Raw genomic sequence first — 16,686 nt, 5'->3', positions numbered from 1 at the left:
CAAATTGGAGACATGGTCTGAAATAAATAGGATGAAATTCAATAAGGACAAATGCAAAGTACTCCACTTAGGAAGGAACAATCAGTTGCACACATACAAAATGAGAAATGACTGCCTAGGAAGGAGTACTGCAGAAAGGGATCTGGGAGCTACATATAGTGGATCACAAGCTAAATATGAGACAACAGTGTAACTCCGTTGCAAAAAGACGAACATCATTCTGGGATGTATTAGCAGGAGCATTGTAAGCAAGACATGAGAAGTAATTCTTCCACTCTACTCTGTGATGATTAGGCCCCAGCTGAAATGTTGCATCCAGTTCTGGATGCCACATTTTAGGAAAGATGCGGACAAATATGAGAAAGTCCAGAGTAGAACAACAAAAATGATTAAAAGTCTAGAAGACATGACCTATGAGGAAAGATTGAAAGAATTGGGTTTGTTTAGTCTGGAGAAGAGAAGACTGTGGGGGGACATGATAACAGTTTTCAAGTACATAAAAGGTTGTTACAAGGAGGAAGGAGAAGAATTGTTCTTAACCTCTGAGGATAGGACAAGAAGCAATGGGCTTAATTGCAGCAAGGGTGGTTGGGTTGGGCATTACAAAAGATTTCATAACTGTCAGGGTGGTTAAGCACTGGAACAAATTGCCTAGGGAGGGTGTGGAATCTCCATCATTGGAGGTTTTTAAGAACAGGTCAGCCAAACACTCATCAGGGGTGGTCTAGTAATGACGTAGCCTTGCCCTGAGTGCAAGGGTTTGGACTAAATGACCTCTCGAGGTCCCTTCCTGTCCTATGATTCTATGAGTCTATTATTTTCTAAGTCACAAAGGGGATTTAGATACCCAATTTCCACTGAAATTGGAGTTGAGCAATTAATTCTCCTTTTTGCCTTTGAAACTCTCCCCTCAGAATCACAAGATACTATGGATTTAATTGGGGATTGGTCCTGCTTTGAGCAGGGGGTTGGACTAGATGACCTCCTGAGGTCCCTTCCAACCTTGATATTCTATGATTCTATGGATGGTGAGGAACTATAAGATTAACACCTTGAATGTTCAGACCTCTTTGATAAAATGGAGAAAAATGGATCACAATTGATCTGATTTGAAGGTCATGTGGGAAATGGATAAAGACGTTTGGCAATTTCTGCTCTTAATTATACCAGCGGACAACCCATTGGAGTCAACAGGCTGGTTTCTCTACTCTGGTTCCATTACCCTGGTGAAACTCCATAGGTTTCCCTGGAGTTGCTTGGAGATAAAACTAGAATAACACGGTATTGAAGCAGGCACAATGTGTATATGAGTAGCATTTTCAGCTATCCTCTTGCTTTAGCCAATACAGTGTATTTATATTACAAGTATGGGTAGAATTTTACAAGGATTTAGGGACCCAAATTCTATTGCCTTTCAGTGGATCTTGGGCACCTAACTCACTTTGAAATAGAGTTGTCTGAGAATTTTTCTACAAAATATTTTTTTGCTGAAAAATGCTGATTCATGTAAACTGAATGCATACATGGGGAAATGAATGAATTTATGATGTGTTTCAATGAATTTCTCTGCTCAAAAAATGGACATCTTCTAAACAAAATGTTTCAGTTGAAAATGACTTTTTAATTTCAAAATTAAACTTTATTTGGACTAAAAAAATAAGAATAAAAAGGTTAAAATTCAAATGAAGCATTTTTTAAAAATTATCAAAACAAAACATTTTGATTGCCTCAAATTGAGTGACTGCTTGATCGGCTGATTGGTTCATTCATTAATTGAATAATTTGGTTTGTTGGTTCAGAAAATATTTGTTGGCCTGTTTCACGATGGGAATTTTTTTTCTGAAATCTCAAAAATTCTTGCTGGATGGGAAAACCATTTCACACCCAACCCCAGTTAGAGGCTGTGAAAACCACAGTCCAAACAATTTCCTAGTTACTTTTGTGTTGTTTTTTTTTATTCTTGTGTGTTTTGCAGATCACAGACTTCTTATTGGCTTCCACTTGTACTCTGACACTGGCTTGAAATAACAGAGAGTTTCCATCACATTATATTTCTCAGAGATTTTAATATCTTGCTCATAGTCTATGGCTGCCTCAGGAACAGAAGGTGGATCATGAATGGGGTAGTCCAGAAGGTAGTCCACTTCTGACCACTTTCCATGACAGTCAGACAGAGGAAATGCCACCTAGCCTGCAGCGTGAATTCCACTGAACATAATTAAGCTTCCCAAAGAGGACGGGAAATCTGAAGGCTTCAGGAGACCTTGATTACTCTCTTCGTAACCTCGTTCAAACTCAGATTAAGAATGTTTAGAAGAATGTGTTGCAGAGATGGCAATTTCCTGCAATATCCTTGAAAAACCTTATTGAATTAAGTTTAAGTATCTTTGGAGTCCATTGTATTAAATGAATGGTTTATAATTTATTGTGGGCCAGGATTATCTGTAACCTGTCCAGAGTGGGAGAGAGGTGATGAACCCTCGGCAGTAGTATGAGCTTCAAAGAACTGTACTAAGGAATGGGCCAGACAAGAATATACTTTTAGAACATACACTGATAAGTGGCTTTCCTGGGAATCTCTAGGGCAAGATGAATGCAAATGTCACTCCTTCGGTTATGCAAAAACCCAGCCTTTTGAAGCTATGCCCTGAGGAGAGAGCTATTCTCTGCTGATTACCTATTCCTGGAATCTGAAGAACAAAGGTCCGAGCTGTATAAAGGAGAGACAAAAGTTTTCATGAATGTGTGAATTCTGAGCTAATGATGTTATGAATTTGTAACCTCTTTGGTGGGTTTGGAAGGAATGACTCCTAGCAGAGCCCTTGCTGGAGTTGAGGTGATCTCTGGTTATCTTATGAGCATGCATATAGGTTCTTTTATTATTTTAATATGTTTTCTCTGTAATGCTTTGGCCTTAAGATTAAACGTTCTTGCTTAGAAAAAATTGCATGGTAACATATAGCTGCGGGGAATTAATCCATTCGTAGGCTTGGGAGAGAAAGGAAAGCACAGACGTAGGCCTGTTAATGCAGTCTGGCTTACTGGGGAAATTAAAGTGTAGGTGTAGGCAGGGCTGGAAGTCCTCTGGTAAAGAGGGAGAGACATGAGTCTCTACCCAGCAGAGGTGACAGCTGAGGAGCCTAGAGTGGGTGCTCTTGGTGGAACCTAACGGGGGATATATAGATGAAGTTGCCCTGAATGGTGATGGAATGACCTGGGCCAACCAGGCCATGGTCACTGGGTTCATTTTCCTAGGATTCTCCAGTCTCCCACAGCTGCAACGCCTGCTCTTTGTGGTATTCCTGGCTGCTTACATGATAACCCTGACGGGTAACATTCTCATCATCCTCATCACAACAGTGGGTCCTGCTCTTCATAGCCCAGTGTACTTCTTCCTCCGGAACTTGTCCTGCCTGGAAATCTGCTTCACCTCAGTCATCGTCCCTAAGCCGCTGGAGAACCTCCTGTCTGCCAATCAAACCATCTCCTTTCATGGCTGCGTCTGGCAGATGTATTTCTTCTTCTTCTTTGGCAGCACAGAGTGCTTCCTCCTGGCCACTATGGCCTATGACTGCTACATGGCAATATGCAACCCGCTGCGCTATACAGTAGTCATGAACAGGAGTGTTTGCATCCATCTGGCAGTGACTTCATGGGTCTCAGGAATTCCTGTAGGGACAGTGCAGATGACTTGGCTATTCAGTTTCCCCTTCTGTGGTCCCACTGAAATCAACCACTTCTTCTGTGACAGCCTTCCGGTGTTGAAGCTGGTGTGTGGGAACACCTACCTATTTGAGACGTATGCTGTGGCTGGCACCATTGTAATCATATTGTTCCCCTTCATCCTCATCCTAGTATCCTACATCCACATCATCTCCACCATCCTGAGGATACCCTCGGCTGAAGGCAGACTCAAGACCTTCTCCACCTGCTCCTCTCACCTCGTGGTGGTGACTCTGTTCTACAGCACAGCCGGCTTGACCTATTTCTGACCTAAATCCAGCTGCTCTCCAGACACCAAGAAGCTGCTCTCTCTCTCCTACATGGTCTTCACACCCATGCTAAACCCCATCATCTACAGCATGAGAAACAAAGAGGTGAAGGGGGCCGTCAGGAGAATGCTGGGCTTGCAAATATATTCAAGGCAATTGTGATTTTTTTTTCTCCCCAGGCACTTGAATGTTTCTATTAACTCAAAGGCTGTTACCATGTGGCCTTTGGTATCGTACATGGAGAGAATACGAATCTCAAACTATATTGGTTTTGTTCGGACTTTCAAAAGGGCAAAGGGGGTCAACAGGAGATAGGTCCCCAAATTCCTTACGTCCATTGCAAATACTACACTTAGTTTTAATATAGACCCTGCACCATGGATCCAATTTGAATGGAAATTTGGCTTTCTGACTCTCTTAGTCCCCTTTAAAAACCTCAGCTTGTATTTTAAACAAGGACCATGAATGGGAATCTGATCTCAGATACACCTCTGAATATCTAGAGTAACTCCAGATTTATACCACGAGAAATGAGATGAGAATGAAGCCTCTTCTTTCCTGGTGTACCTGTAAAGTGTCCATGCAATGTTTCTTTCCATGACCATATCTTGCTTCTCTCTTCTGCATGAGCTGTCTGTTGGCTTCCAGGTTGATTCTAAGATAACCATTTTGACATGTGGGCTGGAAGTTAGGCACCCAGCTGTGACTGAGTTCAAAGGGTATTTAGTCACCTTACTCTTTAACCAACTCAGATTCCCTGCCATAAAACTCTATCTAACTGATCCATAGGTCACCCGCTACCACTGTTAAAGTCAATGGAAGTAACAGAGTTGGAGCCTCATTGGTCTACGGGAGGAGGCTTTTTGTCAGGCTGTTATACATGAAGGTTCCACATCTTTGGAATTCATATCCCCTGTGCTCCAACTTGTCATGAGTTTGTCAACCTTCAGGGCACAAAGCAACTGTCATCTTCTTTGATGCACACAGGGACATATGGGATGGGCTAGCCATGGGTAGCCATGCTGTGGGACACGGGAGAGAGATTCTGGGAGCTGGGTGTTGTGGGGTGATGGCTCAGTTTCTGTCAGTCCCATGTTGCTGCTGGGTTTTTTGACCCTGTGGTATTTAATTATGGGTTTCATTGTTGAAAAGTACCTTTTGAAAAGATTTTCAAGGCCACCCAGAGATTTGATTGGGTTTTATTTTCTTGTACAGTGGAAAGTATTTAAATGACTAAACAAATAAATAGGGTTTGGCTGGAATAAAAGGAGAACCAGCAATAAATATAAATATTCATCTGTGTCTGATTAACTATTATTCTTACACAGAGGTCCCAGTGAACATGAAGAAATGTTTGTGGGAACAATAAATACTGAAGAATATGACACTGGATTATTCCTTCTCTGCAGCTGGGCAAAATAACACTATTTATTCAAAAAGAAAGGGAGTACTTGTGGCACCTTAGAGACTAACCAATTTATTTGAGCATGAGCTTTCGTGAGCTACAGCTCACCACGAAAGCTCATGCTCAAATAAATTGGTTAGTCTCTAAGGTGCCACAAGTACTCCTTTTCTTTTTGCGAATACAGACTAACACGGCTGTTCCTCTGAAACCTGTCACTATTTATTCACTCTTTTCTAACAAACTGCTCTCATGACTAGATTTTATTCAGGTTTCTCTCATGATCTAGGGAGTAAAATAACTGCACAATGTCAGTGGAGCGATGTTAGGCTACAGCAGCTGGGAATCTGGCCCAATGGCTATAGTTGTGCTATGATACTTTTCACACATGTAAAAGTGGCCCATCACTAGTAGTTGAGACAGGGTTGTATTTACATGGTTCGCTACAACATTTTCTTGAGAACAGCTTTTCGAGAGAAGGTGAAGCTAGGGTAGCGTAGTCCCATGAATGCATTAAAAATTGTGTCCTGTCAAGCACGGAAGCAGGCAGGTAAACACTTCTGATAACAATCATTGATTTAAAATCAATATTAGGGAGAGAAGGAAACCACGGGGAATTAACAAAAGCGCAAGGTGTGGTTTGGTGCCCCACTATCACTGAAACTTCCCCTCCCCCCGTGATATAGACACAGGAATCATGAGAACATATCTGTGAATTTGAGTAAGGAAAGTCAAACAGCAGTTTAATGAGCCATTCCCTAAAAAATAAGATAATATAACACAGATGCAGCTGTTCCAGCTGTGGTTTAAGGGGATTTATCAAAGGTAACTAAAGTGGCTCTGCTGTGGAGGAACCGCCGTTAATTCCAGATGTGGGCGAGGATGTACAAGGGCTGGGCTAAAAGAAGTTCTTGTCTAGAGATATTTAAATCCTTCCAATGGACCAGGATTCATTTGTTAAGGATCCTTCCATGCTACTCAGACAAGAAATGGACACCCACTGCTGCCAGTGATTTACCTCATTAAAATTGCCCAGCTTCCTCAAGGTTCCTATGGGCAGGGAGCTGAACCTGACCTCACCAGTCTCATTACTGTTTGTGAAATTGATACTCCCCAGCTGTTGTGCTCTATTGAAACAGGAACAACAGCTCTTTTATTCTCTGACCTTTAACTGACTTCCTCCAGTTGGACCTGGTTCCTCCGCACTGAGGACTCTAATAACCTCTTTAAAGCTAAATACAATTGATGCTTCCTTTACTCTCATCCTTCCTGATGTGTCAGCTGCCCCAAGCAATATAGACACTTTGCTTGCTGCTCTATCTCTTCGTTGGCTTCCCTGCCACTGCACCCATTAAGCCTCTATCTTCTTCTTTACTTAAATTATTATTTATTATTTTTATTAATAATAATAATCATAATCATAATAATTCATGTCTGCAATGATCATACATGTCTGGTCCTAATTCAAAGAGTAATTCTTGTTCAAATGAATATTTTTTTCCATCAAGGATTAATCCTTTTTTTTTTTTTTTTGAGTGCCATAAACTCCACGTTTGAAAGATCAGGCTTGAGGCCTCTGACATTGAAGAACTATATCTGAGAGCAGCAATTCTTTAGGGATTGATCCTGCAAATTTTGCCACTCATTTCCTAGCATGAGTGGTCACATTTTATTCTATGGGGCTAGGCACTGTAGTAAAGTGGATTGCTGGAATTCTGAAAGGATCCTGTTGGGTTTATGTGCCCAGATCACATTGATAGGTCAGTGCAGAACAATGTGTACAAAAATAGTGAGTATTGACCAAATCTGTTGTGACACATGCCTAGATGAGAAAGAAAGTGAGAACTTTTAAACAAGTTTAAAAAAAAGATGAAATAAATTTATTTTAACTCCAAATTACTTTATCTGACTTTTCTACAGCTGTTTCCCCAAACTGTCATCCAGACGAAGATAAGAACATAAGAGCGGCCATGCTGAGTCAGACCAAAATCCATCTAGCCCAATATTCTGTCTTCTGACAGTGGTCAATGACAGGTGCCCCAGAGGGAATGAATAGAATAGGTAATCATCAAGTAATCCATTCCCTGTTGCCCATTCCCAGCTGCTGGCAAACAGAGGCTAGGGACACAATCCCAGTCCATCCCATCTAATAGCCATTGTTGGACCTATCCTCCAGGAACTTATCTTGTTCTTTTTTGAACCCTGTTATAGTGTTGGCCTTCACAACATCCTCTGGCAAGGAGTTCCACAGGTTGACTGTGTGTTGTGTAAAAAAATACTTCCCTTTGTTTGTTTTAAACCTATTGCCTAACAGTAAGCATGACAACTTTTAGGCGGACAGGAATGTTTATCCCCACCCTGCTCCGAAAATGGCAGGGTGTGATCTCAATCTCCAGCCGGTGGGAGCTGAAAATAAGTGGAGCTTCCCTGAGCTACACAGCTAAGAATTAGGCTCCTTATATCAAAACTGGACATTTAGGCAGAGATATTCACAGGTACCGGATGGAGTCAGGCAACCAGGTCTCATTGACTTTCAGTGGGAGTTGGGTGACAAACTCCCTTAGATACCTTTGAAGACTGATTTGCTTCAGTGATGCTAAAAGAAAAGGAGTATTAGTGGCACCTTAGAGACTAACCAATTTATTTGAGCATAAGCTTTCGTGAGCTACAGCTCACTTCGGATGCATGAAGTCTCTAAGGTGCCACTAGTACTCCTTTTCTTTTTGCGAATACAGACTAACATGGCTGCTACTCTGAAACCTGAATTCAGTGATGCTGTAACTGATGGTTTATCTGGACCAGCGGAGAGCATCCTGGAGTGGGAGCCAGGGGCCCTGAGTTACTCCCTCCTCTTTGAAATTAATTCTAGCTCTTTCCTGCCCTGAACCATTTTATATCAGGAAAAGCTGATTTGACAGAATCAAATTGTTCTACAGGAATATACTGATTCTTTCTAAGGTTTCAATGGTAATAAGGTAGGCTTGCTCTGAATCTGCTTCTCTGGTTTCCCACCAGCCTGTCCACCTCCCAAGAATTTCCAAACAGAAATTTCAGGTCCTGCACTGATCTTTGTGTAGTTGTTAAGTTAGGGTAGACAATTTACCCTGAACTCGTCATTTCTTTCTTGTTAAGGGTTTATGCTGGCTGAATGTCAAACCTATAACAACTCCAACATCTCACCCCATTTGTTGTTATTGTTATTTCTTTGCATCAACGTAATGCATAGAGGACCTAGCCCGTGACCAGGACCCCATTGTGCTAGGGGGTGTTCTCAAACTGGGGTTCTGGACCCCTCAGGGGGTTGCAAGGTTATTACATGGGGGATCACAAGCTGTCAGCCTCCACCCCAAACCCTGCTTTGCCTCCAGCATTTACAATGGTGTTAAATATATTAAAAAGTATTTTTAATTTATAAGGAAGGTCGCACTCAGAGGCTTGCTGTGTGAAAGGGGTCACCAGTACAAAAGTCTGAAAACCCCTGTGCTAGGTATTGTACAAGTTCAGAACAAAAAAATCTTACAATATAAGACAAGAGACAACAGATGGAGACAGAGAGACAAAATGGGGAGTACCAGGAAGCAATGAGACTTGTTCCATCAGCTGGGCTCTTTGAATTTCTTTTTTAATTATTCATTTGATGGGGAAAAAAATGTCTATTTTGTGTTTTATTTTGTGTTTTCATTTTTACTGCTCTTCATTATGATTAGTCCTTGGTCTTCATTGCCGTTCTCTTTATTTTTGTATGTTTCATCTTCTTCATAAGGCTCCTGTCTTCCTGATGAGTGGGTGGGTGGGTGGGTGTGGGTGGGGCATGGGTGGTGTGGGGGTGCGCATGTTTCTGTGTGTGTTGTAACACTGAACCTCTTTCACCCTTTTTTTGTTTGTTTTGTTTCACTGTTTTCTTTGTATTTTATGTTTTTTTCAGACTCCAATCATTGTTGGGTTAAGTGGGCAGGTGATGGCTGGTGTTGCAGGCCTGTGATGGAGAGGAGTTCTCACTAGATGATCCAGTGGGCCTGTTAGGCCATGAACTCTATGGCTTTATGGTTGTATCATTCATTATTTTTTATGTTTTTTCATCATCCTGATTTTCTGGGGGAGTGTTTGTTTCTCTTTTTTTTCTTTCTGGGGTCTGACACCGGCAATCTTGACTTGTCAACCAAGTTGCAAGTTGTAATTTTTGAAAACAAATAAAGAAGAGTATTTAATTTCTACATGCGCCTCTGCCAGTCAGCAGTCATAGACTCATTTTGATTTAAATGGAGCAAGTACAACAGGGGAACAAAAATGTACATTACACATCTAAGCAACATCAACTGAGTTAAGTTTGCTGGTGGGAATCATATGAAAGCTACATTCCCCTCCCCCATTTCTTTGTTTGTTTCTCTCATGCAGAACATATACTTCTTGGTGGTATCTGCTCCTTTCCTCCATCATTACCCTAACGAGGTGTAAAAGGGAACGAGCATCACACTGCATTTTGATGATGTTTTGAGACATTGTGGATCTTTGCCAAGTCTTAGAGATACTGACTGTTGTCTAACTTGAACTGGGAACTGGAGAAGAACATTTCTGAAGAGGAATTGAAAGAATCTATCCTTATACTAGAATCCTGGAGACAGGAAACCCCACCTCCCCAACAGAGTGAATTCAAGAAGATCCAGGCTATGCTCTCAATTATACATATGCAGAAGCTCTGATGTTCAAGAAAAAAAAAAAACAGGGCAGGATTTATTCCTAGATCTTTCTTTATGATGACTCCAGATTATAAATACTTTTTTAAAAAAATGGCATGAGACCGTCATCATTGAGTTCATTCTCCTGAGGTTCCCCAGATCCAGCTTTTGTTTTTTTGTGGTATTTCTGGTTATTTATCTGCTAACACTGATAGAAAACTTTCTCATCATCCTTACCACACTAGTGGACCCTGCCCTTCACTGCCCCGTGTATTTCTTCCTCCAGAACTTGTCCTTCATGCACATCTTCAATTTAGTCACTGTACCAAAGATGCTGATGAACCTCGTCTCTAAGAATAAAGACATCTACTGCTCTGGTGACATGACACATACAAATTTCTTCTTCTTTGGCATCACAGAGTCCTTCCTCCTGTCCGCCATGGCATATAACCACTATGTGGCCAGGTGTGACCCACTGCGCTACACCACCATCATGAACAAGAAATTTTTTAAAAAGCTGGCAGTGACGTCTTGGTTTTCAGGGATTCCCGTGGGAAGTCTGCAAACAACATGGTTGTTTAGTTTCCCATTCTGCAGGTCCAATGAATTGAACCACTTCTTCTGTAATGCACCCACCATTCTAGAGTTCGTCTATGCAGACTCCTACCTTTTTGAGATGTTTGCATTAATTGCCTCCACTATACTTACTTTTCCACCCTTTCTGATTATCCTCTTTTCCTATGTCCATATCATCTCCACCATGCTAAAGATGCCAACAGCCATAGGCAGGCCCAAAATCTTTTCCACCTGCTCCTCTCACCTCATTGTGGTGACTCTATTCTATGGCATGGCCAGTTTCACCTACCTCCCACCCAAATCCATTTACTCCACAAACACCAAAAAGCTGCTCTCTCTTTCCTACACAGTCTTCACACCCATGTTAAATCCCATTATCTATAGCCTGAGGAGCAATGAGGTGAAAGGGACCCTCAAGAGAATTTTGAACAAAAGAAATGTGTTTTGATAGGGAAGTGAATATTTTATGTAGTGGAAACTCTGATATTATGACTCCTTGATTATCTGAAATCACCAAATGAACACACTTCTGTTTGTTAAGAATGTCAGCCTTTAAAGAAGGGAGCCGGGATCAGATTCCAACCTCACTTATAGTGACTAACTCCTGATTTATACTGCTGTTACCAAGATCAGAATATGAGGGCTTGTCTAAATGAACAGTTAGTGCACAGCAAGCTGGGATGAAAATGTACCACATGCTACCTGTCCATGTGGACCATGGTTCTGAGCTTTAAAGGTTCCCTAGTGTGTTCTGTTCTACTGTTCTTTGAAACAGGAGTAGGTCAATGCACACTGGAGAAATTTTAGTGCATGGTAGCAGGGTCCACACTGAAAGTTAATACACAGCGCTGTACATTTTCACCCCAGCTTGACACCCACTAACTGGTTATCTGGACAAGTCCTGACTTCCAGTCTACAATCGTGTCTCTAAACTGCCTAGATGTCGCTTCTTTTCAGGGCTGTATTGAACATGTGCCATACGAAATAATCTCCACTGGCTATATATTGGTTTCTTGGTTTGTTTTAAGATGTTGGTTTTGTCTAACAGTAAAAACAGTAAAATATTTCACAGGAAAATTTGTACTGGTTTATCAAAATTTTGAAAATAAAAAAAAATAAATAAAAAAAAATTTATTGCTGAAAAAGTGTGTATATATATATATATGTATATATGCATATATATAAGGCATTTGACTTAATACCACACAACATTTTGTGGGAGTTGTTGTTCAGGTGTCTTATATATGTGTACATATATACAGTCAAACGCCTTATATATATATATATATATATATATATATATATATATATATATATATATATATATATATATAAAACCCTTCTGCCAGGCAGAGCCAGCAGCAACCAGGGCCAGGTTCAACATCTAGGGGTTCCTTTCTATTGATACAACACAGAACCGGCTCAAGCCCCCACCCAGTAACCTGGTAAAACTACACACCACCCCTGAGAGGCATTACTTCCCCACTTGCAAGCACAGAGTCTGAGTGTAGAAAGGAAACTTTTAATGACAGGAGGGAAGTAACTCGATGTTAATTTGGGAAAACACCGCAAACAGGATTCATAAACATAAACCCTAAGCAAAAGACCCACCTCCAAATAAGTTGGGCAGTGTCCTTTTCCCTTCAGGTTCTTAAGTCCAGCAACGCAAAAGTCCTTTTAACATGCCCGTCCCTTCTCTGCACTCCACTTGCAGTTGCTGTCCTTGGTCAGTGCAGACCCAGAGTTCATAGGTGCATCTGTAGAGTTCACCTCCCACCCTGGGTGGAAGTAAGGAGGCACCTTACTTGCTCCATGGCCCCTCTTTGCAGCTGCCCTGCTGGCCATTTGCTGCACTTCTCCACCAGCTGCCCACTCGCTGCATCTCTCTGCCAGCCGCGCGCTATGCTGCCTTGCCGCCTCGCCATCTGCTCATTCTGCTCACTGCCTTACCAGATGTTCATTCACCAGCTGACTGTCAGTCATCTTCTGCTGCCATCTGCCTCTCTGCTGTGACATCTGCACATCAGTCTCATAGTGATGTTCAGCTCTTTGCAGGCTGGGCAGAAACACTCCTCCAACTTAAGTGATTTCAGCTCTCAGTGATTTTCAGCTCTGGTCAGAACATAGTCCCCAACACAAGCGATTTCAGCTCTGATCAAGCATTTAAAATAACAAAAAGACTCCTAATGAAGCCTACTTAGCTCTTTCTTTAAACAGTGGTGAGGAACAGGTTAAACCAGTTCAGGGAGGACCCTTGGTGCAGCCGCCTAGCTAAGACACCTGTCCCCACCCCTCTTACTTTCACAGGGTCCTAACATTCAAGTCCCTGGATTAATGAGGTTCTTTCAACTGAGGGTGACCCCCTCATTTGGGACAGGTTAAGCACAGTCCTGCTTCCCTGTATTCCTAAAATAATTACAACACTGATATTTCACTACATATGAAATACACGTATTTCACTACCGCTGCATTCAGTACTAAGGTGATTTGTAACTCAACATCTGCCAAAGTTGATCACTTTGACACCGTTCTATCTGCTGAATATGTAAGCAGAGCAAGAGCAAACTGTATTTACATAAACACACCCAAAGTCTCTCCTGCTCCCAGATACCTGTCAAGGAAGCATTCATTCAGACCCTGCTTACATATATATAGATAATTTCTTATGAACATCAACCAGCTATCTAGCTTTGGTCAAACCCACTAGAGCAGAAAGAAGAGAGAGAGAGAATTCTACCAATTGTTTTTAATTTAAACTTAAATTTGGAAAATCTTTTCCAGCTCTAGTTTTGACCAAAAAAAAGTAAAGCTTATTGAAAATTTTCCAGTGAAACTTTTTTCAACAGAACATTGGGTTTTCAATTAAACGTTTTCACAAAAAGAGTCTTTCATCCAAGAACAAGTATATCAAGCTGAAGTCTGAAATATTTAAATTTGGATATGGTTCCTCAGTGCCTTGTGGAAGTTGTAGTTTAATTGCCATGGGCCATTTTCCTTGATGGACTATGCACCTAAGCTGCACCACATCTTCCACGATACACCAATGGGAGGAGGAATCTACAAGAGGGGTGACAAGGAAGATGTAGTCCTGATCAGGAAGTCTGGTCAATAAAGGAGAATGGAAGTGTAAGGCACCTGAACTACAGTTCCCACCAAATTTTGTGTGGTATTAAATGAAAGGCCTTACAGACTATTAAGCATAGTACATCAGCACTATTTCTCCAGCAACAGACCCCCCTCGCCCCCCGCATGCTGAAGCTTGTGACGAACTGGGGGATTTTCTTGTTTTTTCCTTGTTTTCCAATGGTTTGCATGCAGAGGGGGTGGGACTCAGTTTCCCTGGGTGTTACTTGTTAGGGGGCTTATTCCTTCATCCACTTACTTCCCTGGTCCTTCTCGCATGAACAGAGAGCAACAATACCCAAAGTCCAAAGGTGCAAACAATTCAATGTTTATTGGGGTGAACTTCCAGCAAGCATGATTCCAGTTTCCTTCCTTAGTATCCTCCTTCCCAGCTCTGACACCACAGAGCCTTACACCTGTGTCTCTGTTCCCATTCCTGCCCTTAGCCAAACATTATTGCAATTTCCTTACCCCCATTCCCTGGTCCCATTTCCCCCTTTAGCAAAACATGATTCCAATTTCCGCACCCCCATTCCCTGTTCCCATCTCCCCCACCCACACACCCATCCCCTCCCACCCACACCCACTCACTTCCTCAGATTATATAGTAAAACTTGAGTTCTGCTTAGCTATACCTTAACCAATCATTTTCCTGAAATTTAACTAACCAATCCTAACATATTGTAACATAATTATGTAACCAGTTATATCCCACCACCTTAATTAGTTTACACCCAGCAAAATTAACTATACAGCAGACAGGAACAATCACAGAACCAGACAGAGATTATACAGACAAACAATAGCAAAGTGGGAACTATAATGACAAGACAATACAGAAGTGAGGATTTCACATCCCAGCTACTGATAAGTGAGTTCTTGCCAGACAGGATGCTATCAAACTAAGTTTCCTTTTACATTTTCTAGGCACTTCCCTTTCTCTGGAGGTGATAGGAATACAATTCTGTCCTGATAGTGCCTAACAACCCAATAGCACCTTATTTCAATGTGACTAGTTTGGAATGTGATGATGTGACTGTTCGCTTCCTAGCTTATGGCTGCCTCTGCTGCTTAGCCAAAGGCCTTAGCCTAAGAACAGGGCCTCAGACTGTCACAGTAAGAGAAGGCCCTTACACGAGCAGACAGTGATTTTGATTCTTTCTTTTATACCTCTAGAACTAGCCAAGTGGTAAGAATACACCTAAATTCTTAAAGTACAGGCCTTTGCAGACAGGCCTGAATATCTGTATCCTAACATTACTGGTTTAACGAGGTGATGGGAGAGGGAGTTGGTTGTTACAGGGGACCGGCGAGGGAACTTGGGACCCCGGCCAATGGCCTGGAGAATGGAGACCCCAGCGACGGGTGAACTGGTGACCCAGAGGCCCAGATCAGGAGTCGCAGCTGGTTCTGGCCAGTGGGAGGACAATGGGCTGTGAGGAAACGACCCCGGTGACCTAACCAACTGGTTCTAGCCAGAAGGGGCCAGAGGACAGAAGAGAGGGGAGGAGGCCCAGGTGAGCCTGTTTACTTGGAGATAAGACAATGGACAGAGGCAGGGCTTGGGGCTGGTGATATCAGAAGCCCAGCTGGGAAGCAGGGGGGCTCTGGGCTGGGGAGAGAGGGCAGGCAGAGCCCACCTGTGGAAATTTGGATGTGCTGTGCTGAGGGACGCCAGGCATGAGGGCCCTGAGAGTTTCCTAGGCTGTGTTCAAACACTCAATAAACCCTCCTGTTTTACGCCAGCTGAGAGTCACTCCAGTCTAGAGAACAGGGTGGCATCATTCCCTCTGGGAGTGGAGGCCCTTGGGATCCAGAGCAAGTGGACTCCCTGAAGGGGCCCACAGCTAGAAACAGGTGTGCTAAGGCTCGGAGAGGTGCGGCTCCAGGAGGTGGAGGGGCTTAACCCCCGAGAGAGAGTGGACCCCCTATAAGGGCTGTCTCACTGAAGGGGGTTCCCCACACGGACTGCATGGGGCCAAGAATGGGCATGACCTGTGAGTCTGTGAGAAAGCTTTTCTCAGATGTATGCCTTAACAGGCTCTATTATAATTGTCCCCCTTTATGCTGATCCTCATCTCTTACATTCATATCATCTACACCATCCTGGCTCTTACCTTTATATAGAAAATTGATTAGTGGTCCAGTCTTAGAAGGTAACAATAAAATAGTGAGACAGGAGTAGTCAAGCTTGGTTCCCTTTATTAATAAAATTGCCTTTTTTATTTAAGAACAGCACATAACAAGGAGAGACCTGCAATACTCAATCCTTATGGAACCAAAGGCTGCAGCCCAAGGAAGTCTAATCCCAGTCCTGTCTGATCCAATTAATAACCCAAATGTGCACTCAAGATAATTACTCATAATCTGCTTTCTCTGTTACAGATATTGCAATAGTCAAACTTCCCATACTAACATGAATAGTACATCTTGCATTCAGAACACTTGTTCTGTTAAAGAGAATATTGTGCTAAACATTAAACAACTCAATGTCTCGTTCTCACTAAATTATTTTTTTCTGCTCTTAATAAAGGTGATACAATTTAGCATTATTACTACAAATTATTTTTAAACATTGCTGGGGGTTTGGGTCACTTGACAATAGGCCTTCACTTACAAATAGGCCCTTTGGTCTAATGGTCAGGAGACAGCAGGCAAAAAGCCTTCCCTGCATGCTTTCCACACTTCATTGTCGTGACTCTCTTCTACAGTAAGGACAGCTTGATCTACTTATGACCCAAGTCCAGCTACTCCCCAGATACCAAAAAGCTGCTGTCTTTCACCTACACCATCCTCACTCCCATGTTAAACCATATGATCTACAGCCTGAAGAAGAACAACGTGAAGGCCCCCTGAGGAAAACACTGGGCAAGAAAATGTGTTGACCGCAATGGTAGTTGTTTTGATACAGAAGTGA

General features: G+C 42.3%; 2 protein-coding genes across 2 annotated transcripts; both read left to right on the top strand.

Annotated features, from left to right (window-relative positions):
- The first annotated feature begins 3,209 nt into the window (after positions 1-3,209).
- Positions 3,210-4,154, top strand: LOC125622621 (olfactory receptor 10A2-like). The gene is given in 1 exon segment (XM_048820744.2): positions 3,210-4,154. A coding segment is annotated over 1 exon segment (945 nt).
- Positions 4,155-5,898: 1,744 nt separating this feature from the next.
- Positions 5,899-11,094, top strand: LOC125622487 (olfactory receptor 10A2-like). Its single transcript, XM_075119004.1, has 2 exons — positions 5,899-5,944; positions 10,286-11,094. The coding sequence occupies exons 1-2, from the start codon at positions 5,899-5,901 to the stop codon at positions 11,092-11,094; spliced, it is 855 nt and encodes a 284-aa protein (XP_074975105.1).
- Positions 11,095-16,686: the final 5,592 nt, after the last annotated feature.

This window comes from Caretta caretta, chromosome 13 (genome assembly GCF_965140235.1).
Source record: "Caretta caretta isolate rCarCar2 chromosome 13, rCarCar1.hap1, whole genome shotgun sequence".
Classification (NCBI taxonomy): domain Eukaryota; kingdom Metazoa; phylum Chordata; order Testudines; family Cheloniidae; genus Caretta; species Caretta caretta.
This window is presented reverse-complemented; position numbering and strand designations above follow the sequence as displayed.

What these genes read in the sequence shown, in the direction of transcription:
- LOC125622487 (XM_075119004.1), top strand. Translation starts at nt 5,899, where the DNA reads ATGAATGCATTAAAAATTGTGTCCTGTCAAGCACGGAAGCAGGCAG. An exon ending in TCAAGCACGGAAGCAGGCAG is followed by an intron (nt 5,945 to 10,285) that starts GTAAACACTTCT and finishes TAACACTGATAG; the next exon opens with AAAACTTTCTCATCATCCTT.